The 23,361-nt window shown below is 40.6% G+C and overlaps 2 protein-coding genes across 3 annotated transcripts; one reads left to right on the plus strand and one right to left on the minus strand.

The window, feature by feature from the left end:
- Positions 1–2,784: 2,784 nt before the first annotated feature.
- On the minus strand, positions 2,785–12,016 carry LOC133467405 (BTB/POZ domain-containing protein 1-like). Of its 2 annotated transcripts, XM_061752253.1 has the most exons (8): positions 11,456–12,015; positions 8,313–8,469; positions 7,522–7,627; positions 7,241–7,438; positions 6,122–6,251; positions 5,950–6,037; positions 4,395–4,541; positions 2,785–4,298 (listed from the first exon to the last, which is right to left on the minus strand). In XM_061752253.1, the coding sequence occupies exons 1-8, from the start codon at positions 11,866–11,868 to the stop codon at positions 4,140–4,142; spliced, it is 1,398 nt and encodes a 465-aa protein (XP_061608237.1). In that variant the 5' UTR covers positions 11,869–12,015; the 3' UTR covers positions 2,785–4,139. The 2 variants fall into 2 exon arrangements, with proteins under 2 accessions (XP_061608237.1, XP_061608245.1); XM_061752261.1 differs by lacking the exon at positions 4,395–4,541 and having other exon boundaries at positions 11,456–12,016.
- A 1,120-nt stretch (positions 12,017–13,136) lies between these two features.
- On the plus strand, positions 13,137–22,982 carry LOC133467453 (transmembrane 6 superfamily member 1-like). Its single transcript, XM_061752346.1, has 10 exons — positions 13,137–13,405; positions 13,526–13,629; positions 14,965–15,062; positions 15,148–15,251; positions 15,355–15,437; positions 16,166–16,284; positions 18,013–18,117; positions 18,194–18,286; positions 18,713–18,832; positions 20,798–22,982. Exons 1-10 carry the CDS (start codon positions 13,314–13,316, stop codon positions 20,987–20,989), a joined length of 1,110 nt encoding a protein of 369 aa, XP_061608330.1. The 5' UTR covers positions 13,137–13,313; the 3' UTR covers positions 20,990–22,982.
- Positions 22,983–23,361: the final 379 nt, after the last annotated feature.

Raw genomic sequence — 23,361 nt, forward strand, 5'->3', positions numbered from 1 at the left:
TCTCAAAGTTGTCCGAGTGTGGAGAAATTCTCGTCTTGGTAGCTGTGACACACCCACTTACTTGTCAGAAAGGCACTTGTGACCCCATTCAATGTCCATTACATTTTAATTAGTACGTCGTTAATGCGTTACGCGAGGTGGCGAGCGCACCGCGAGGGAAAACAGTCGAGAGAGCAACGGCGGTAGCGAAAGGAGCCGTGACCATCCCCTCGGCCTGTCTGGCAGCCTGTCAGACTTGGTGTGGCCCGTTTGGAATGATGCAAAGTGACAGTGCGCTGGGGGCCGTGTCCTTGGTGGAGACTACAATCATCAGTCTCTCCCCAACCCATGTCTAAAGTCACACGCACATACACACAATCCCGCAGCCCCTGCAGCACTCTGCGACCTACATCTGGTGTTGGAAAGTGCAAGGGGGGCTACGGTTGGCCCAGGCCAGTGCAGTGTTCACGCAGCTTGTGACGTGTGAATAGAAAAGTAGTCTCGCTACTGAATTAAACGCCCCGGAGCCTGCTGGAGAAGATGTATAGAAGTGCGAGTAGTTGCAAGGATATACACACTGGCATACTGTCGGACATAAGAGGATGCATTTTATTCCTTGGCTCATGTGACTGCACTTTAAATTAATCATGCAGACGCTCAGGTCATCCGTGTAAAGACAGTGCTCTCTGCTTGTTAGTCTGATTATATCTAGCGGGGGACATGCAGAATACGCACACTGCATGGGTCATTCCGGAATTGGAGGAAAATTTGGCCAGTTGACTTTTTTTTTTTTTTTTTTTTTTTTTTTTAATTGAACATTTATTTTAGTTGTTTTTGTTTTCAAGAAAAACGGGTAATAAACCATTATATCATTTTATTCGTCCAGGTCAATCATCAACCGGTACACTTGAAATTATTATTTTTTTTTTTTGCCTTATCATCCATTTTGCTGTGTTTGGTGCAACAAAATGTCTCTGAATAACTCCTTGACACTGAAATAAAGGTACATTTTATTTGAATACTTAGTTTAGGTATCACTAATTACAGTAACAGGGTTGCAAATAAATGCCGATTTTAACAGTATGTGGTCAAGAGTAAATAGTGTTAGCAGCTACGCTAACTGGTCAAGCACAAACCTGGCTACGCAATGAAACACTTGGATATTAATGTCTTTTACTGATAATATGAGAATATGAATAATGGAAGAGATCTACCCGTGGTCAGAGCAATGCTTTTGATGATGTCATTTCTGCTGAGTCATGTGACTCCCTTTTTTATCTCGCCCTCTAGATTTCAAAAAAGTTTAGCAGGGTTGCACGCTAAAAGGTACGGTAATTCTATTTAAAATGCCTGCGATCAAACTAAATGTATGAGCAATTGCAAGGAAGCCATAAGCACAAAATCATACCCAAAAAAAAACGCTTATTTAAAACATAATTCACCCAGTGGAAATGGTATTAAAAGGAATCTGAAATGGAGAATGTTTCCTGGCTATGACCACATCCATTTACTTATTCTAATAAAATGTCAACTTCTTGAGGCTTTAATTAAAAAAGTATTACATCGACTTTATATTTCTCAGTTAGTAACTCAGGAGTTACAGTAACAAGCTTCACAAGTTATACAGTAGTCAGCAGCGCCAGAGCCACAGAGCTCTATATACAGTATGTTTAGACGTTAATTCATTGGCAGTCAGTCCTACATCATTCAAATACTGATTGCATAACTGTCCCCAGCTGGACACACGCACACGCTGCAACGTGTCCCCCTGCATGTTGCCGGTGCTGGAAAGAAATGCACGTCACACAGGGGAACCTTCTGAACATGCGGTGCAGGACATTAGATGGGGCCCAGGCCAAATTGAGCAGCATATCACTTCGTGCCATTGTTTAAACATGAATACTTGAATGCAACAGTGAATATTCAATTTCTGGATGACAAACGGATACGGGCGCAGCTATAGCACGGGCGTCAAACTCAAGGCCCGGCCCGGCCGGGGGCAATCATTCTATGTGGCCCGCAAAGGCAACTCGCGTGCCAACTTCCATGATTGTTGCTAAAATCTGCACCAACATTTCCAAACGGTTATATTTAATACATTTTCAGCTATTGCGAAAGTATGTTTTTGTTTACCAGCCCCCTTTTAACTTGCGCAATAGCTGAACAAAACTATTATCTTTGACCTCTGATTTCAAAACTAATTATCCATCAATTTGTTGCATGTAATATGAGTCAATTCAACATTTATAGGGGTTCACAAACATAAGTCCTCTAAAGGAAGCCCTAAGTACAATGTACAGTCATTAAGGATAAAGTTGTCTTCATAACGCTCAAGGCTCTAGAGATGATCGGGGACTTCAAGAGGCATCCTTCGCCACAGCGGCCCCTCACGCCGTCCAGCGACCTTGTGTCAACCGTCGAGACCTTCAAGTTCCTGGGAATTACAGTCTCTCAAATTTCTGTCGGGCCAATTATATATTACTCGTCCACGCTGCACTATTTGCATATCTGTTGTTGAGCAATACTGGCCACTCACGCCAGAGTAGCATCTGCCCCATTTGCACACTGACTGAGGAGTATCTGCAACATTTGCACCATCAACATTGTCCCAGACTATCGCACTAAAAATTAGTCATGTGTTGGTTTTGATCTTTTCCTCACCCGCATTCCTCACCTCTTGCATCTATTCTACACTGGTCGACTCCAAATGGGGCGTGGGTGGAAATTCCCCATAAAAAAACGGCAAAGCCGTGCAGCCGCACATACCAGAAACCGCCACTGGAAGCGTGCTTTATTGACCAAGAGTGATTTGTGAAACAACCTTTTTTATTTTATTTATACAACGATAAGCATAAATGTTGCAAGAAATGTATAATAATGCATACATTTACATAGCCGTATCATGACCTGACATGGCCAACATATTTTGTACCACCAAGGTAATAGAAGTTTTCTTGAAGAACTGCAAGGATTACATTTGACACATTATGATCAGTTGTGTACTGCACTCTGGGCCTTGCCTTTTGGCTACTTGACAGATGAGCGTGTCTGTAATGAAAAATGAATATGTATAATACAAAAGATGTATCCAACAGTGACCTCGCCGGGAGTTCGGAAATGTCTTCAATCTGTAATATGAACCGAAAATGTTCTTTTAATTTCAACGAAGTGCCAAGCAAACGTGTATGAATTACAGCAGGTACCAATGACAACGTTACATTACACACAAACAGACTGTGATGGAAACAGCATGTACACACACACACATACTGACAATAGCAGACCAGTACATTTGCGTATACTGTACATTTCTGTAAATGCTTCAGCAAAGATTTATGAAAAGCCATTTGAGCATTTATTCCATATTCAACCTAAGGTCAATGTACTAGTATCCTCTTTGTCCTCCCTAGTAAGACAATTCCAAGCATTAGTAGAACGACTTGTCTTACTAGTAACGTTTTTACACTAATGCCTTTCACTACTGTGACATTTCCGCACACTAGTAGGTAGGTGTTACTACTACTCAGGCAAAACTGTACACTATATGACACGACTAGTACTACTACTGAAGAGCTGTTAGCTACTCGAATTTTCCTAGTAGAACTCAGTTGTCAACTAGTGCATAGTTTAGCCTCACTAGTAACGGTAGTTGTCCTAGTGTGGACAAAGCGCATACCAGTGCGCATCTTAAGACTGTCATTCTACTAGTGTGCTCTTGTCGTTCTACTAGTGCGCTAAATTGTCTTATAAGGACAAAGGATGTCGACCACGAGCTCAAACGGCTTTCCGTAAAGACCGAAACTGTGGCATTGTTGACAATTGGCAGTTGACTCCGAAGGTTTGAGTAATGCAAGACTCACACGAGCACTAGCAGCTTGTGGGGAAGATCATTCGACCGACCTCTTCAATCTCGATTACCCCGATGGAGGACATTTGCTTCGTCTCATAATTTACATATTTACATCGAATACAATTGAAGCAGAAAGTGTCTTTTATTTATTATTATTCTTCTTTTTTTTTTTTTTTAAACACCTCTGCCGCTTGTAACAATCCTTGTGTCTGGGTTTTTAGCATATAAACAAGCTGCCACTCAGTGTTCATTCCCTGGGATTGTGAAGCATAAAACAATTTAAAGTGATGCGATGTCTTTCTGCGTCAATCTAGGTATAATAGATGATCTCTGGTATCTGGCCGTCCTCCACCGAGGTACCATTGTTGTTTCCGGGGGATTTGAAGAAGACAAATGTTGTCTTAGTCCCGGTTGCTGACTCCTGGGTGACTTTCTTCAAGCCCTTCGTGCCGTAGTGGGAGTCAGGTCCCTAAATAAAAAAAAAATGTAAAAGAAATTGAGCAAACATGATGAATCCTCACCGGTTGTTTGCGAGTTGAAAGTTGATGTTTGAAAGCCATTTGACCTTTAAGGTGGCGCATGCTGTATAGCTGACGTTAGGAAGGATTTCCACAGGCTCGGTGAACATTACTCTGAAGGTGTTTGACGAGCCGTCACAACTGAATCCTGTGTCGTTCTGGCCCACAGTGAGGTGTTTGTCATTCTCCATTATCTTCAAAAAACGAATGAATGGAAATGCCTTCAATGTGTTCCAGCCTCAATGAAACAGTTTTTGTCACAATTTGTGCTTCAATTCAAGGGACATTGTGCTGCTCCTTTTGCTGTGTGCACCTTGGCCACCTGGGGCAAGTGTATCACATGTATTTGATCACGATCCGCTAAACTTGAATTGAGTTCACTGGCACCATACAGCGCTTGAATCAGGTTTTTGCCCACAAGTCAAAGCAAAAAAATTGGGTTACTCGTACGATTTTATATAGTTAGTTTGTATTCAAATTCAGTTAGTTTTAATTAGTTCTGAGAGGTGGGTTTGCTAGTTTTTTTTTTTTTTTTTCCCCAAAAATACTTTGTTTTAGTTTATTTTTTAATTAGTTCCAGTATTCGTTTTTGTGTGTTTTTCTTAGTTTTTTTTTTCTGCCTTGGAGGAACTGTTTATAGCGCGGCGGCGGAACAGAACCTTTGTGTGTGTGTGTGCCGTTCTGTGTTGAGATTATCACACACAGTACGACCAAAACTGTTAAATGACAGATTTTTTAAAAAATCTTCATGTGTGGGGTCTGTCACAGATTAAAAAAATAATAATAATAATTTTAAGATTTTTAAAAATCCTTCTGTGTATCAAAGCCTTAATGAAGCGTCTCAATTCTCATCCTTGGCAACAAGATGCCACGAGATGGCGCCAAAGCAACACTGTTATTGCTTTGACGTTAGTGTAAAAAACAGTGAATATGTGAGCTTTTCAGCAAATGGTGGACAATATCCGCCAAGAGGCGATTTTGCAAATGCCAAACTGTGAATATGTGAGTGTTCCAACACTAGTGTAACAAACTGTAACATTTGGAAATTTGATGTTCTGGACCTGAAATTAAGAGGGAATTGATAATGTTTTCAATTTCTTGAGCTGCATCCTTAAAAACTATATTACAGTAAAGGGCCGGGCATGTTAATCTATTATTAAGAAATCAACTGAGGCAAAATGGAGTGATTGAGTCAATCTCAACTAGTTTGTGGAAAGTAAAATCTTTCCAAAAATTCAACTTGTGCATTGCATATGCACGATTTTCAATCTAAAGCGATACAATTGAGACTGCGTATGAGAAGAAAAACATGACATTTAATTAGCACTCACTCACTCGGCAAGAACACACTTGACATTTGACATCATCGTCAGCAGGGCTCTTTTATGACTGGAATAGTTATGTTTATCAAAAGGTGAGACGTTCCATTGCGGGTTATTTAGGGCACTATGTAATGCATATGTAATGCATACTGAAAATTGTAGCGGTAATAAAGCCTGAAAGACTCTAGACTGCAGGAAGTGTAACATTGTCAATGACGACATTACAGCTGTATCGTGTGACATGCCAATGACATCACGTTACAAACACAAGAGGAGTTACCTGTATGTTGACCTGATAGTCCGTGTGTCCATGGATGGAACCATACAGACCAAAACCCACTATGGAGATTCGTCTACTGACGTTGAATCTACATACAGAGACAGCGAGCGATACAGTTGTCTGTTACCGGGTCAAGTTCGCATTTATTAGGCCAACCGTGTCGTCGTCTCACCTGATTCGGTCACTGGTACCGCTGTAGCCCCATCGACTCTCCACATGCTGGAATCTATTAACGCTGCATTCCTCTCCGCGGAGGCAGCAGCGGGGCCTGTCGATGTTGCTGGCCCGTGGTTTTGGGTTTGCTGGGTAAAGTGCAAAAACAGTTTTACTACCTCTTGTTCGAGCACAGTTCCAAACTGGGCAGACCCTGTTGCACAAGAAATAGTATCAAACTGGTTTGTGCGTTTGGGGAAGTGTAGCAACACTTTGATATATTTTTCAATTTTCTTATTAAACCTCTGCTTGTGAGATTCATGTTTTTTCCCCCTCTGGAGCACAAAGTATATTACTGTACTTTGCCACAATCTGTCTGGCATCTTGGCGCCAAGGTTGTCGAAGTGAGTTGAGGAGCTTCATTGGGGCGTCAATTACTCCCAGATTTTCACTATTTGTGGAAAGGGTTCAGTCCACACCGCCTTGAATAGCGGAACACTTTTGCACTAGTGGTCCATGGGCTCGCCATAATGGGATGCAAAAGAATCCCTGCCCAAACACAGTTCAGTGGTATGTAACTTTTTAGTGTATTTGCATCTCTTTTTTAAGAACCATTTGTTTTTGAATTTTTATTCAGATACAATTTTTATGTGTATAAATTTGTATTTTTTATTTTAAGTACCGTTTATTATTTTCCTATAATTAAGTGCAGTGTTAATGTTCCAGCTGCACATGATGATACAGTGGCTTAAATATGAAATACACTTTGTCGGAATAAAACCGGTTTCATTTTGGATGGACACTTACTAACACCTTTACTATGCTATTGTATTTTGTTGGTCATGATTGCGGTACTACGAGAGCTAAGTCATTTTTAAGGTAGTACTTGGCGTAAAAAGTTTGAGAACAACTAATATCGGCAGTTTTCAATATTTTGGGGTTTAAGTCAGTTTCTGGTGTTTTTTGTTTTAGTTTTTTTGCTGTTCGCGGCAGGGCTCGGTTCCTCTCACTGTATTATCTTTGTAAGGACAGATTATTATTATTATATATACTTTTTTTAAATACAGATCTTATATTGGATCATTAGATTGTACGTGTGCGCACCCTATAATAGCCAGTGAGTATGTACTGTGCTTACCTGCAGGAAACTTCTCAACACTCATGAGGGGGTAACGGATGAGCGGGAGGGCTTTTCCTAGTACCTTCTGCAAGTTCTCCGAGGTGGCTGGAAGCTGTTGTCGGCTACACTCAGCTTCGGCCCAGCGTACCACAGCCCCAAAGAGACGGTTCTCCCTGATGCTCAGTGTGTCTCGTTCAAGGACTGCACAAAGAGTGTCTACGGCACATCAAATAATCAGTAACTTAGCCCAGAACAAGCAACAGTTATGGAAACGTTATTTTGGTAGAAGGCTCGCTTACCAAGGTCAATATCAGTGAACCCCTCCGCATTTATTGCCTCTGTAGTGCTTTTGTCTATAGCGTCTAGGCAGAGACTGGCAATCTGAGGGTAATCAAACAACCTTGCCTGTAAACACAAGAGCATCATACAATGCATTTGTTGACGATCATCTTTTCCGATACATCACAATTCTAAACTGTAAACACAACAAAACATGATCATGCTTTTGATAATTAACCATTCCGGTTGAAATTGTATTCAGGGTTCATACCCTTCCTACGTTTCAATTCAAGCAGTCAAAAACAATTTACGGTTTGTATAAATGTATACATACTCGAAATGAACAGACTTGATAAACAATACATGACAGGGGACGTTTTAGTCTTGAAGAGAAACAGTAGCAATAAAGACAATGCGACGGAGTTCAGTTCCCACTCAGTGACGCTGTGAATGGTTGTCTGTCTCTATTGTACGTACCTACCCTGTGATTGACTGACAAAATGTAATTCACCTTTTGCCCAAAATCGGGAGAGTTTCCAGGATAAGGATAAGTCGTATAGAAAATGAATGAATGGATGGATGGATGGATAATGTAATGGAATACAGTGGCTCTTTCCAAGTCTGTCCCAGAGGTCATAAAATGAGCTATCTGTCTCAAATTTTCAGGAAAATACACCCCTCAAATAGCATTGCTCAATTGTCTTCATAAGCATGTGAGACTGCCATTTGTAATAACCGGTGCTTGAAGGGAGCCAACGTACGAAAATAAACTTTGAACTCGGTCATGTGTCACGAAAGTGAAAGCAGGGACCTGCGTGAGGAGCATTAATGCGTTGTCTGCTTTGAGGTGCTTGCTGACAAACTCCACGCAGTGAGTGGCCAGAGCGGGGACAGCGTATTTCTTCGCCATGTTCAGAGTGGACATCACAGTCCCTGGACCGATGTGAACGTCGTCTGAATAAAGGAACCTGTGCGAAAGAACAGAGACAACTTTGCAGTGATGAATGCGCACAAACATCTCACAGATCCAATCTAAGTGTTCGTGTTTCAACTGGAACAAAACACTGGGCATGAAGTACCATCTTAGTATAAATTAGGGCTGCAACTATCAAATATTAAGAATGATTCCATCGGTTAACCAGATAATTCATTTTGCATTATCAAACAACAAAATGTGCATGTGAGGTGCAAGTATTATTGTCGTCCACTTGGGGTCACCAGCCTCACGTTCCACGCTAATATCTGTGACTTTGAGTGTGTATGGCTTTATAAGGTGAGCGACGTGGGGGTCAGCGAGTTGGGAGTCGTTACTTGGCTAACCGTTAGCCAGTCTGCGTGTTGACCGCCTGGGCGTCGATTATGGCCGTAGCAGCAGTTCTACGAATATGCTTATTGCGTGATTATTTTGTTACCATTTGTTCACTTAAGCAATTGAAAGTGTACCGTTTGTGTAATGTGTGTTAAAGTATACATTCTAACTAATGGTTAAAATTAGCCAACACCGATATCGTGTGTTGGTGATCGAACACATGCTGGCGTGCGAGAAAGTTCTGCTCGTCAGTAAATATATTGCACTTTGTTGTCTTCTTTTTGCGTGTGAAATGATCCCAAACTTTTACATATTTTTTTTTTTTTTAATGCTTTCCTCTTCAGTCACCGCCATCGCTAAGCAATTAATTGATTAACAAAATCGTTGTGGGTTAACTTGATGATCGATGAGGTGTTGCCGAATCGATTCATCGTGACACCACCTATATATATCTGAAGGACTTGCATGTCTTTGGGAACAAATCAAGGACAGACTGGACTGACAAGACAGGTGTTTTGACAGTGAAGTGATAGCGATGGAGGCCATTGATTACAAAGTGGAAACACAGCCACTTAACACGAGGGTGGCCTATGACACCACTTACAAAGCTCTCCTTTCATCCCATCGCAGGCACATTAATACCAGTCACAGCTGGACAGTGGACCCGTAGTGAGAACATAAACAAAGTCCGCTCTGATGACTTTCCCATTCGAAGAACTTTGTGAACAGCATGCGACCTCACTGACCCTCAAGGTGTAAACGACATGGCTCGACCGAAAACCGCCAGTAAGTGTTGGGTCTGACGTCGACGTCATTGTTCAGCAGTTGCTTGTTTCCACTCATCGTGATGCAATGGGACATACAATCAATCAATCTATCCATTTTTGATACTTATCTGCATTGGAGTCACTGGACCCCGTCGTCCCAGCTGATTTAAGCAGAGAGGCGAGGTAGAATCCTGGACTGGTCGCTAGCCAATCACAGGGCACACACACACACACACGTAGACAAACATTCACACCTATGGACAATTTAGTGCCTTCAAATAACTTCACGTGCATGTTTTTGGAATGTGGGAGGAAGACGGATTACATGGAGAAAACTCACGCAAGCACAGAGAGAACATGCAAACTCTACAGGAAGACTGGAGACCAGATTCAAACCACCAACTACAGAGAACGTCGAGAACCATTACTCAGAAACTCTTGTGACTCCTAATCTTCGATTCAAGGGTTCTAATCCAACCTTGAGTCATTTACTTTTTGGTCTCTTTGTACTTCTGGTTAGATCCTAAACTACATTTTGCTGTCGCAGTACTTGTAATCTGGCCAATGACAATAAACTCTTATCTGGCGCAATATGGCATTGCCTGGCATATGTCCATTTGAACACTAGGTGGCAGTATTCAGTGTTTCTTTGGTTGTTTGGAAGTTTTTTCTTTTGTACTTGGATTCTGTATTTTTCGTTTTGTTTACTTAAGTAAATGAGTTGAATCACTCCATCTACTTTTACCAGAGTCTGTTTTTAGGAGTGTTTTTAGTGTCTGGAAATAAAATTGATTCTGAATCTACATAAATACAGCATTTGAGTACTTTTGTCACCTTGGCAGCTGGTCAAATAAATGAGTTGACAAATGGTAGCTCATGATCAGGGGCACAGTGGGGTTAATATACCCCGTACGAAAACTCGAGTACAGTATATATTTTGGAATTATTGATACTCGTCTCAAATGTTGAGGTTTTGGTGGGCTTCAGAGGCTTTCAAATTTCAAAGTGTCCGACTCCCTCTGGGGGTGGAACACAGACTTCCTGACGGGCCAGAAGAAGCACACGCAGCTGGCGAAGCCTGCCTCGAACACTCGGACCATCAGAACCGGATCCCCTCAAGGGTGTGTACACCACCATCATCGTCGTCATCCGGAGCATCAGGTGGGAACCGATGTTCTTCCTGCAAGCAGCTGAGGAAACTCAATCTGGCAACCGAGATGTTGGTGCAGTTCTACACGACCATCGTCGAGTCCATCCTCACCTCCTCCATCACCGTGTGGCCCAGCGAATGGCACAGACCGCAGCGCAGTATATGCTCTGCTGACAAAGTGATCGGCTACGGCCCAATCGGAGGAGAACCTCCCGTCACATGAACAGCTTTTTCCCCTTCTTTCACTAAATAAGCCTGTATCACCCGATAAAAATTTGACACCTTCACCTGACACTTATTGCCTAATGTTTATGTTCCTTCTTCAACTTATTATTACCATGTATGTTTCGTGTTGCACCATCGGACCGACCAAAACTAGGTGGGAATGTACCTTTCACTGACAATGGCAATAGAACAATTCTGATTCTTAGAAGAAAATAGGGGGACATGTTAAGTTTTCTGTCTAAGCTGATATCCACAAATGTCTTGTTTTGCCTGCTTTCACTGGGGACTAAACAAATCGTAACTTTTTCACATTTAAGAGGTTGGAAACAGAGGTTCGGCGTTGCCATTGGGCATCGAATTATCTGGCTACTTTGCTGTCAAATCTGTTTAAACTCGAAGAATACAGTTCAAAAGCTTGGTTATTTAGTTGAGACAGGCAGTGGGGACAATGGGGCTTCAGGGAACGCCCCTGTAAGCACCACCTGTGCCAAGTGTCAACCTACCTGAGCAACGAGAGGAAAGCTGCTGGTTCGGTGTCGGGCAGCTCGATCTCGGCCGAGGCGGTCGCCATCCCCCCGTTGAACATGGCATCAAACACGGCACTGCCAGCCGCCAAGACGAACTTATGAGCCGGTATCCTCTGCGCCTGTCTGCCCTTGCCGACCACAAACCTGACGTCGCTAAGCAGTTCATTGTTGAAAAGATAAGCGAAGCGCTCCATCAGGGAGCTCTTCGTCGCCTGCCAGTTGTACACGCCGGGCTCCCGGTGAACGGCGAGCACAGGCGGGGAGGCGGACGGGCCGAGAGCGGCGGTCGGCACATTGGAGAGCGCTACCGGAGCTCCGCCCTGAGCCGAGTTGGACTCTTGGACGTCACGGTTGGACGCCGAGCAGCCGCCGCCACCACCGGTCGCCATAGTCGCGCAGCTGTTCCGAAGTCAGAACCGTGTTTATCTGACTTGGTTACGTGGTAGCCATTGAGCTTTGATGTCCAGGCACCTGCTAGCTTAGGCTAGCTAGCTACGATCTTTTGCGTCGCTCCAGAAATGACGCAGGCGCACAGGGAACCAAAACACGCACAACTTTATTGATCGGCACACGTTGACAAGAAATATTTATTTACTTATTTCGAACTTTTATATCAATTTTAAAAAATACACACGTTGCTGTTCACTGCTACTGCCACATGATTTATTGTGTGGAAATATGGGGTAACGTGTAAAACCAACACACACCCAATCTTTAAACCAAAAACTATCCCAAAAAAAAAAATCCCCATCAGAATTATAAATCGAGCTGGCTACGTAGACGATCTACTACTACTATTAATGAACTAAAATACATTAACATTTTATGACTCAATGGAACTCAAAACAGCACAGGTAATGAACAAAATATACAACAATTTACTCTGTCACAATACTTAGAGTCTGTTTGAAATTAGAGAGAGTTGTTTCAATTTAAGTGGAACAGGTGTATTTAAAAAGAAAAAGTCCAAGACAAGAAGAAATATAAAAAAGTGATTGTCCCCGTAAGAGGAGTCAATTTGTGGGATGATAATGATAATGAACTGAAAACATGTAGCTCCCTTACTCTGTTTAAAAGATGTTTAAAACAAGAGTAAATAAAAAAAGCATGTGAAATCATTACCTTACATGGACCCGTTATATTTGGATACCCATCGATCCATTCTCTAATAGAGTATATTGTATATGAATAGTTTGCTATTTCATTGCCAATTAAACATGAACATCTGTATCAAAGGACAAAATCTTTATTCCTTTTCTTTTTATGATCTGTCTTGTGTCGAATTGTTTGTATATGTCCAAGAAAGAATTTAAAAAGAGTTAACCTTGTAGATATAGCATTTAGATTCAACATATAGGTGTAACAATTAATATTTGGATTTAACTGTCTCACATAGCTCTAAGTTGACAAATACTCTATTGTTATACATGTGCAAGAAAGTGACACCCGTTTGCTAAACTGTATTTGGACCTAAAGATTTAGATTTAATTAAGTTTACTATTTAATAGTTGCATTTCCCCCCTTCCTTCTGTGACTGGCATGCATGCAAAAAGCGAGAGAGAGAGAAAGAGAGAGAGAGAGAGAGAGAGAGAGAGGGGTATAGAGCCACCCACTGAAAGCCTGCTGCTATCATTACAACTCCAGCGAGCACGTGGAAGTACCTCTGGAATATTGCCATTCATTTTTAGATAATGTTAGAATCAATATTAGCACCATCCATAGATTAAACATGGATGATTTATATGGCTGAATTATTATTATTATTATTATTATTATATATTTGTTTTAATTAGCATTATTTTAGGAGGACTAAAAGGCAGTGAGGAGGTCAGCAATGAGTGCGTCTGCAGGGACTGGCGTGTTCGTGCTCTCCTTGATGTCCATTCCCATCTGCTACTTGTTTAACTCCCTTGTCTCCAACAACAGGTGAGCGAGTGCAAATAAACCGTTCATTCTGCGATGTTTTGACCAGACAAGTTAGACAACAATTATTTTGTTCCTACGATCTCTCCACTGTGCATAACCAGCTCCATTTGTTGCCCTTAGTGCTGACGCCTTCTTCTTAGCCGGATGTGCAACATTCGTCTTTCTGGTCATTTCTGCCCGTTTTATACGCAAGAGAAAAGCTCCATTACACTCTCTTTTCTATGGTAAAAATACTCATTTATAGCTGAGTCATTACAGAATTGAAGGACAGAACCAGACATTATGGTAATGATGGAAATTATAGTTAACCCGAGGCAAAATATAACTGTAGGTGGATGAATTCTGTCCAGGCCCTGAGGTAACAAAGCACATCCATACATTTGTCCTCCAGACATGGGGTTGTGTATTCCTCCCAAAACAATTCAACTTTCATCTGTCCACAGAATATTTTGCCAGTGGCACTGTGGAACATCCAAGTACAACTTCAAATGTGCTGCAATGTTTTTTTTTTGAAACAGGAACGACTTCGGTTTTATGTATGGTAGATTTGTCAACGGGGATTTTAGAATGCCCATCGATTTCTGTAAGTCTTCAGCTGACACTTTACTTTTCCCCCCCTCATGAAGCATTCTGCGCTATGAAGTCATCCTTCCAGAACAGCCCACTCCTATAAGCGAAGCGACAGTGCTGAACTTTCTCCATTAATCGCCAATTTGTCTCACCGTGATGAACATCAAGACTTTTAGAGCTGCTTTTGTCACCTTTTTCACCAATTCTTAATCGTAGGTCGTCGGAGAGCTCTTTTTTACCGAGGCAGAATACACATCAGGCAATGCTTCTTAACAAGAAACAATTCTAAACTGGTGTGTATTTTCTAGTGGTCAGAGCATCTTCAAGCCATTTTGTCTCATTGTTTGGACTCCAGGTTGACTCACACCTGACTCTGCTTAACTCTTGGGAATCTGTAACCAAGAGGTTCACTTACTTTTTCCTCGGTGTCCTGTGAACGTTGACATGTTATTTTCAATAGAAATGATGGAAACATATAATTGTTTGTGTCGTATTAGTTTAAGCAGACTGTTTATCTTTGTGATTTAGATAAACATCACTTTATGACCAATTTATGCAGAAATTTAAGAAATTAGTGTTCACATACTTTTCCCTCCCACTTTAAGTCCTCTCTTCTATTTTTATTCCCCCCCCCCCCCCAATGTTCTTATTTATTTTATTGTAAAGGATTGTTTTAGTAATATTTTTGCAATATGTGTTTTTCAGGTGCCTGAGTTTCTGTAGCCAAACACAACAAAATATATAAGACGATAAAACTATCTCATAAAATGTGTTGATGGCTGAGATGAACGGATCAAATTGTATAATGGTTTATTAGCTCTCTTTTTTTTTTTTGGTGAGGGTGGGGGGGGTGGGGGGGGACTACAAAATAAATGATCCCTTTATAAAAATGTTGCTGCCTAAATTGTCCTCCAACTCTGGAATGACCCAGCAAATGTCTTTTGACCTTCGTGTGGATGCAGCTAAAATAAACGTATGTATCCGTTCAGTGTATGCAATTCATGCATTCTTCAGTGTGGTGAACTTAATCATCGGACTGGAGCAGGACAACATCATTGATGGATTTGTGACCTTTTACCTTAAAGAGGCAAGCGTGGTGTTCCCCGAGCAATTCTCGAGTGTGTGTTTTCTCTGTCTCTCTCTCTCTCATGGACCCCTCTTTGCGTTTCCAGGCAGACCCACACATTAATACAGCACACGGGCACATGATGTCCTATTGGGATGGCTGTGTGCATTATCTCATGTATCTGCTCATGATCGCTGCAATCACTTGGGGGTGAGTACTGCAGTCTGTACTTGTTTATTTATGAAAGAGGACTGGATGAAGTATGTTTAGCAATATTTGAAATGATAATGGGACGTTGCCGTGTGGTTTGCAGGGACAACTTCAGAGCGATTGGACTCTACTGGGTAGGGTCTTTTGTCATGCGTTCCATTATCTACCTTCTTGGGAATGCTGTCGGTAGGTACACTACAAATAACAATTTTGTATTTTCATTATGGTGCTAATATTGCATTTTTGCTGTTGCATATAATTTATTTCCACGGTAAAATTTTAAGGAATGTATTCTTTTATTGAATTTAAATATATTTTGTTTGTCAAATTGAGTATTGAATTGGAATACGTTTGATAAAGCTATCAGGGGAAAGCTGAAACTGGCTAAAATTGCTTCTGCAGTTACGACATCTATTATTTTGTTCTGTCCATATTTTGTTAGCCTAATAGTATAATTGCCCATGTTGTCTTTAACTTACTGTCACAATAGCAATAAATATATGAATACCAATATTCTTACTCAAAACTGTGTCATTTTTATGTAGATTTTCAGGAATGAAGGCGACTCTTCCTGTTGGTTGAATTTGTTGAGGTTTTTTTCTCATTTTGAAAGAACTTGAAAAATCCATCCATCCATCCATCCCTCCATTTTCTGAGCCGCTTCTCCTCACAAGGGCCGCGCGAGTGCTGGAGCCGATCCCAGCTGTCATCGAGCGGGAGGCGGGGTACACCCCGAACTGGTTGCCAGCCAATCGCAGAACATGAAAAATGACGTTTGCAATTATTCTATTAGGCTAACGATTTTGTCCTTTGTTCACACTGGGATTTACTGTAACTATTAGAATAAGTATTTCTACATATCTACATATTCGCTTAGGAATTCTGATGAACATTTGCCATCATTTTCCCCCCAGGAAAATATGATACAGAAATTGGTCCTCTCTTCTTCCTTCACTTGCTGTACATCGCAGTGTCTGTCTGGGCTTGCTTTCGCGTCTTCAGCCATCCTTCCCCACGGACTGTTGATTTGACGGTAAGTTACAACCCCAATTCCAATGAAGTTGGGACGTGTTAAACATAAATAAAAACAGAATACAATGATTTGCAAATCATCCATCCATCCATTTTCTGAGCCGCTTCTCCTCACTAGGGTCGCGGGAGTGCTGGAGCCTATCCCAGCAATCTTTGGGTGAGAGGCGGGGTACACCCTGAACTGGTTGCCAGCCAATCGCAGGGCACATACAAACAAACAACCAGCCGCACTCACAATCACACTTATGGGCAATTTTAGAGTCTCCAATTCATGCATGTTTTTTGGGATGTGGGAGGAAACCGGAGTGCCCGGAGAAAACCCACGCAGGGTTTGTTTGTTTATGTTCAAACTGATAAACCTTATTGTTTTTAGCAAATAATCATTAATTTAGAGTTTTATGGCTGCAACATGTTCCAAAAAAGCTGGTACAGGTGGCAAAAAAGACGGAGAAAGTTGAGGAATGCTCATCAAACACCTGTTTGGAACATCCCACAGGTGAACAGGCTAATTGGGAACACCACATGGGCTCAGGAACACTTTCCAAAACCAATGTCAACAAATTCAGTTCGGCGCTACATCCGTAAGTGCAACTTGAAACTCTAATATGCAACGCAAAAGCCATTTATCAACAACACTCAGAAAGGCCGCCGGCTTCTCTGGTCCCGAGCTCATCTAAGACTGATGGACTGATGAAAAGTGGAAAAGTGTTCTGTGGTCCGACGAATCCACATTTCAAATTGTTTTGGGAAATTGTGGACGTCATGTCCTCCGGGCCAGAGGAAAAGAACCATCCGGACTGTTATGGAAGCAAAGTTCAAAAGCCAGCATCTGTGATGGTATGGGGCTGTGTTAGTGCCAATGGCATGGGTAACTTACACATCTGTGAAGGCACCATTAATGCTGAAAGGTACATACAGGTTTTGGAGAAACATATGCTGCCATCCAAGCAACTTCTTTTCATGGACGGCCCTGCTTATTTCAGCAAGACAATGCCAAACCACATTCTGCATGTGTTACGACGCGTGGCTTCATAGTAAAAGAGTGCGGGTACTAGACTGGCCTGCCTGCAGTTCGGACCTGTCTCCCATTGAAAATGTGTGGCCCATTATGAAACGTAAAACATCGACAACGGAGACCCCGGACTGTTTAACAGCTGAATCTGAACATCGAGCAAGAACCGGGAAGAATTCCACCAACAAAGCTTCAACAATTAGTGTCCTCAGTTCCCAAACGTTTATTGAATGTTGTCAAAAGAAAATGTGATGTGGTAAACATGACCCTGTCCCAACTTTTTTGGAACGTGCTGCAGCCATAAAATTCTAATTTAATGATTATTTGCTAAAAACAATCAAGTTTATCAGTTTGAGCATGAAATATCTTGTCTTTGTAGTGTATTCAATTAAATATAGGTTGAAAATGATTTGCAAATCATTGTATTCTGTTTTTATTTATGTTTAACACAACGTCCCAACTCCATTGGAATTGGGGTTGTCGATGTACAGTATGTATTTCATTATTAAACTTGAAATGTACATAACAACGACAGAGTAGGAAATGTCACTGCAAATCAGTGTCATCCTGATCCAATAAAAAGAATGCATGATTTCCTTGTTTTCCCCTCAAAAAACAAGTTGCACTTGAGTTTCGATTTTTTTTTTGGGAATCTGTCAGACATAAATGGAGGAGCCTATGAAATGCATGTTATAGCGACGTCTCTCTATCCATCAGAATATCCAGGAAGCTCAGAGAGTGACGTTGTGCCACAGACCTTTGGACTTGTGTTTTATTATCTACCTCATCCCAGCTCTGACTTTCTGTGTCTTCAGAGGTCTGGTAAGAAGCACAAATTGAATTGAAGTACACAAACACATAAGGTATCTTTCCATTATTCTAAGAGTTGGTGCTTTAGGTTGCCCTGGACTGTTCCAATACCCTTTGTCAGCACTACACGCAACATTATGAGCCGTATGTGAAAGACCCCTCGGCCTACCCTAAAATACATGTAAGTGCGCAGGGAAGTTCTGAATACAGGATGTCCCAAAATACGCTATACGCTTCCTTTTTCATTTTCATTTTTATTTCATTATCAAGTATCAGTCGGATGGACGTGAGTCTGAGTCTTTGCAGTTTTTGTAAGCATATCATTCTTTCGTTTGTGGCTCGCAAATTGACAGTATTAGAAAATTGCCCCCTGGCAAGAGAGTCCGCTTGTCACCGACTGCAGTTTCAGTTATCCTTAACAAAAAAAAAAATTGCAAAGCCTAAGCTGTCAAATGCTGATAACCTTGAGTCTGTTCAAATGATACCCGAAACGAAATAGAGAAAAAAGGTATAGCGACTTTTAGGACACCATATACTAATACTGTAATTTCTCACCCTAGTATTGTTGCCTGTTTCGGAAGCAGTAACTCCTATAATTGTTTGTCAGATGCTGGTAAGCATGCTGTACTCGGGCCCGTACTACATCATGACTCTCTACGGCTTGTTGGTTCCAGGATGTGAGTGGATGCTGGACCTGACTCTTGTACATTCAGGTGCAGTAGCACAAGTAGGTCCTATTTAAAAGATCTTTTTTAATTTTTAACAATACCATTTCAAATGGTTTTCACTGGTAGAAAGGCGTGAACAGGTATAGGTATCCATTATTGTTTTGCACAGGGAGACTCCAAAATGCAATAATACTTTATACGCAGCAGGATGCGATTGACCAGTTTTTGAAAATTGGAACAATGCACTCAATCAGAAATGAATTCGATAATTTTCATACACACTGTACTGTTTTTACTGCTACATGGGTAACAGGCAGTGGGTGGAAGTAATGCAGAACAAATACTTTACGATCTGTGCTTTCTACTCCTTACTTCATCAGAAGTGGTTATTTGTTTTGGTTTTTTTCAACCTCCGTGGATGATGACAAGACGGCAAAAAAAAAAAAAAAAAAAACGATGCTCATTTGCGCTTCATCTTATTTTAATGAGTGAATTTTTGAGATCTTTAGGTCTTATAAGGTGGAAAAGAAAAATCAGGGGCAGCAGCAACGTGGAGGGACGGGAGGTTGATTTTGCATGGAGAGCAAACAAAAAAGTTGGTCCAAGCAGTCAGAGCGGCAGTGAGACCCAAACAGCACAAAGCAGCTGTTGTGTCGGCGCTGCAGGCTGACACGTCACTCACTGGCGGGATGAGGACGGAAAGTGACTTCAGACCAGGGGGAATGCTGCTATTGGTGGTATTCATAAATGTCAGCTGTTGAACTAAAGTTAAAAATAGGGTTGGTGATGCCCTGACAACCACGGTTGCTATGAGACATGTCGAGTCCCACCCTGTCAAAGGGTAACTTAAAAGAAACAAAGCTTTACAATCAGGCTGGTGAATAAATAGTTTGTATCTTGATCATTACTTTGTGTGTCAACTTGTAAAAAGTGTAGACTTAAAAAAATACTACTGCTACTGCAATCTCTACTTTTGCTACTTATAAATGGTCGCTGCGTGTGATGAATTTACAACACAGTCAAGTGGTTCTCAAAGTTTTTACATAACAACAAATGTTAAAATACAGTATCGTTGTAGGCCCATCCGTGTTCATCAAAAGCGTTTTATTCCTAACATTTTGTGTAATTAATATTCATATTATTGTAACCCACAGTAGGATTTTAGCCGACATTCTTGGAGCAACTGTATTGTACTTCAAAGTTGAAAGTCAACTTTTTCAATCGTTACTGTTTTTGTTGATACTGTAACTTTTTATACAGGATACAATTTAAAGTCAAAAGGACATCATCCCTAATCATGCGAAAATTCTTTTTAAATTATTATTATTATTTTTTTTTTACCTCATTCTGGTTTAAGTTTATTATAGTTTTTTAAATGGTGCCGTCAAGTGTCTTCCTCTATATACATATACAGTAAATTAATAGCTGCTGTGTCCCGCCAGGTGTGTCATCCACTTGAATAAATAACACAGATATAAACACCGTACCTCAAATAGACGACTTCTTTTTTTTTTCTCCTCGGGAAAATAATAACAGGTGTTGTCACTAGGTGGATGTAATTACCTTTCGTACGACAGCTGACACCCTCATGTGTTGCAATAGACTTCGTTACCGCAGCACACACTGCCCGCACAGCAGACATGGCACCTGTACATTTGAATGTTTACATTTTGACAGTGGATTTAAATATTTGTGGCGATACTGGCAAACAGACAGTTCAGAATCCGTATTTTTCGAACAATGTGACAAAAACATAAAAGGCCAGATTGGATACACATAGAGGCTGAAATCTGATTGGACAAAACTGTAGCATCCACATACTGTAGAGAATGGCTACAAAATGAAGACAATAGACTTTTTCACAATAAGTAAATATTGTAAATATTTCATGGAGAAAAAGAAAAGAAAAAGAAAAATCATTTTCTTTTGTTTTCATAAATACCCCTTGTATCCTAGCAGGAAATACAGTAAAATATGGGCAAAACTCTGAAGCTTCCTCTTCTTTTTTTTTTGGTTTCCACCAGGCCCAGTTCTCTCATATTGGCGCCTCTCTTCACACACGGACGCCGTTCTCTTACAGAGTGCCAGCCGACAGCCAACCTGTCTTCTTGCTGGTTAATATCCTGTATGCTGTGGTGCCTCAGGCTCTGTGCTACCGCTGCACGACGAGGCCTGCCTTCTTTCTCAGGGGCACGTCAGACAAGAAAAGTGCATGAGTATTGTATAAATATACAGCTGGTTTCAAAGCTGCATTATCACATTTTTTTTCAAAGTAGATGATGGCTTAGTGTGCAGTACAGTCTAGATATATACAGTACAGTTTCTCACGGAAGCGAGAACACCTCGCACATTTTTTGGGTAAATATTTTATTATAATGTTTTATGGGACAACACTGAGGAAATGACACTTTTCCACGATAAAAAGTAGTCAGTGTTCACTGTTCAGCTTTTATACGAGTGTAGATTTACTGTACCCTCAACATAAATCAACCCACTATCATTAATATCTTAATTGATGGCAACAAAGGTGAGTATACCCCAAGTGGAAATGTACAAATTGGGCCCAATTTGGCCTTTTCCTCCACAGTATCATGTAACTAGTTAGTGTTACAATGTCTCAGGTGTGAACAGGTGTGTTTAATTTTATGTTATCGCTCTCACGCGGTCTCGTAGTGGTCACTGGAAGTTCAATATGGCCCCTCAAGGAAAATATCTCACTGGGGATCTGAAAAAAAAGAATTGTGACTAATTGGGCCCAATTTGGACATTTTCACTTAGGGGTGTACGCACTTTTGTTACCATCAGTTTAGACATTAATGGCTGTGTGGTGCGTTATTGGTGCGGAAAGTAAATACACTGTGATAAAAGCTGTTCATTGATTACATAACATTGTAGAAAATTGTCAGTTCTTCAGTGTTGTCCCATGAAAAGACAAAATATTTACAAATATGAGAGAGGTGTACACTCAATTTTGAGAGATACAACATATGTTTTATTAATTCTGTGAGAGGAGAACAGGATATTGACTGTTTTTTTTTTTTTGTATTTAATAGTTTTGAAACCTTTTTTTTTTTTTTTTTACTCAGAAGAATTCAAGAAATTAGCTGGAGCGTGCTTGTTTTTTGTGTCCAATACTTTATTGATGATAAAACTGGCTGGTGTTTGATTTATTGTTTGAAGCACCTTTTACAATATAAAGTGTACAGCCCTTGACACATTTATGAGACCACCACCCAATGTCAGGTTGATGCCGCATCTGCCGTAAATTAACAGCAGTGGGAGTTATACAATTATTTTTTTATGCAAAAATAACATTATTGCTTTAAAATGTTTTGAAAAAAAAAGTTATTTACTTGCCCAAACAGAAAAAAAAACTAATTTTAGCAGTTGATTCCTATGCTTAATTAATTCCTAGCTTCTCAGAGAGGCAGTGAGCTGGCTCAAATGTGGCTATAAGAAAGTGAATTCAGTCGAAATTGAAAGAATCTGCTTAGTTTTCTCATTTTTATGACAAGCGGTCTCATAAATCATAAATTAACACCACCCTCGGTATTTCATAGTTGGGATGGCGTTCTCAGGCTTACAAGCTTTCCTCTTTTCTCTCCAAATGTAACGATGTTCATTATGATCCATCAGCTAAATTTGTGTTTCGTCAGACCACAGGAGGTCTCCCAAAATTAAGGTCTTTGTCCCTGTGTGCGTTTTTTTAATCTGTCTTTTTCTTTTTTCCACGTTTCTTTTGGAGTAATGGCTTCTTCCTGGCACAGTGGCCTTTGAGCCCATGTTGATACAGTACTTGTTTCACAATGGATAATAAAACACTCTTCCGAGCTTTAGCCAGCATCTTGACAAGGTGCTTTGCTTTTGTTCTTAGGTTGATATGCCCATTTCGGACCAAAACATATTCATCTCTGGGACTCAGAACCCGTCTCCTTCCTGTGTGGTTTAATGGCTGGACATTCCCATGGTGTTTATACTTGCGTATAATTGTTTGAACAGATGAATGTCGCACATTCAGGCATCTGGGAATTGCACCCAAGGATGAACCAGACTTGTCCAAGTCCACAATTCTCTTCCTAATATCTTGGCTGATTTTTTTTTTTTTTTGCTTTCTCATGATGTTACACAAAGAAGTAATGTGTTGCAGCTGTGCCTAATTGAAATATATCCACAGGTGTGTCTTTAAGTAAGTCATATGTTGTCAATAAATCTATCAGAAGCTTCCTAAGAAATGAAATCATCATCTGGAGTTTCTCAAATTGTTTAAAGGCATAATAATCTTACTGTACTATATGTTAACTTCTGACTTGAAGAAAGTAAAAAAATCAACAACAAAAAAACAAAAACAAACAAAGAAAAAAAGCCTTAAATTTCCTCTCTAATTATTCTGGTGTTTACAAAATATAAATAAAATTAGTAATCCTGATTGACCTAACACAGGCAAGGTTTAATAAAATGTCATGTTAGGCAGTGACAAAGAAGTGCATTTTTATAGAGTGTATGGAAACATCTGGTTTCAATTGTATATCATAATAGTGTAAATGCACACTAAAAGACAAACACAACCATATAAAAACATAGTCCTGCA

The sequence above is a fragment of the Phyllopteryx taeniolatus genome, chromosome 2, assembly GCF_024500385.1.
Source record: "Phyllopteryx taeniolatus isolate TA_2022b chromosome 2, UOR_Ptae_1.2, whole genome shotgun sequence".
In the NCBI taxonomy this organism is placed as follows: domain Eukaryota; kingdom Metazoa; phylum Chordata; class Actinopteri; order Syngnathiformes; family Syngnathidae; genus Phyllopteryx; species Phyllopteryx taeniolatus.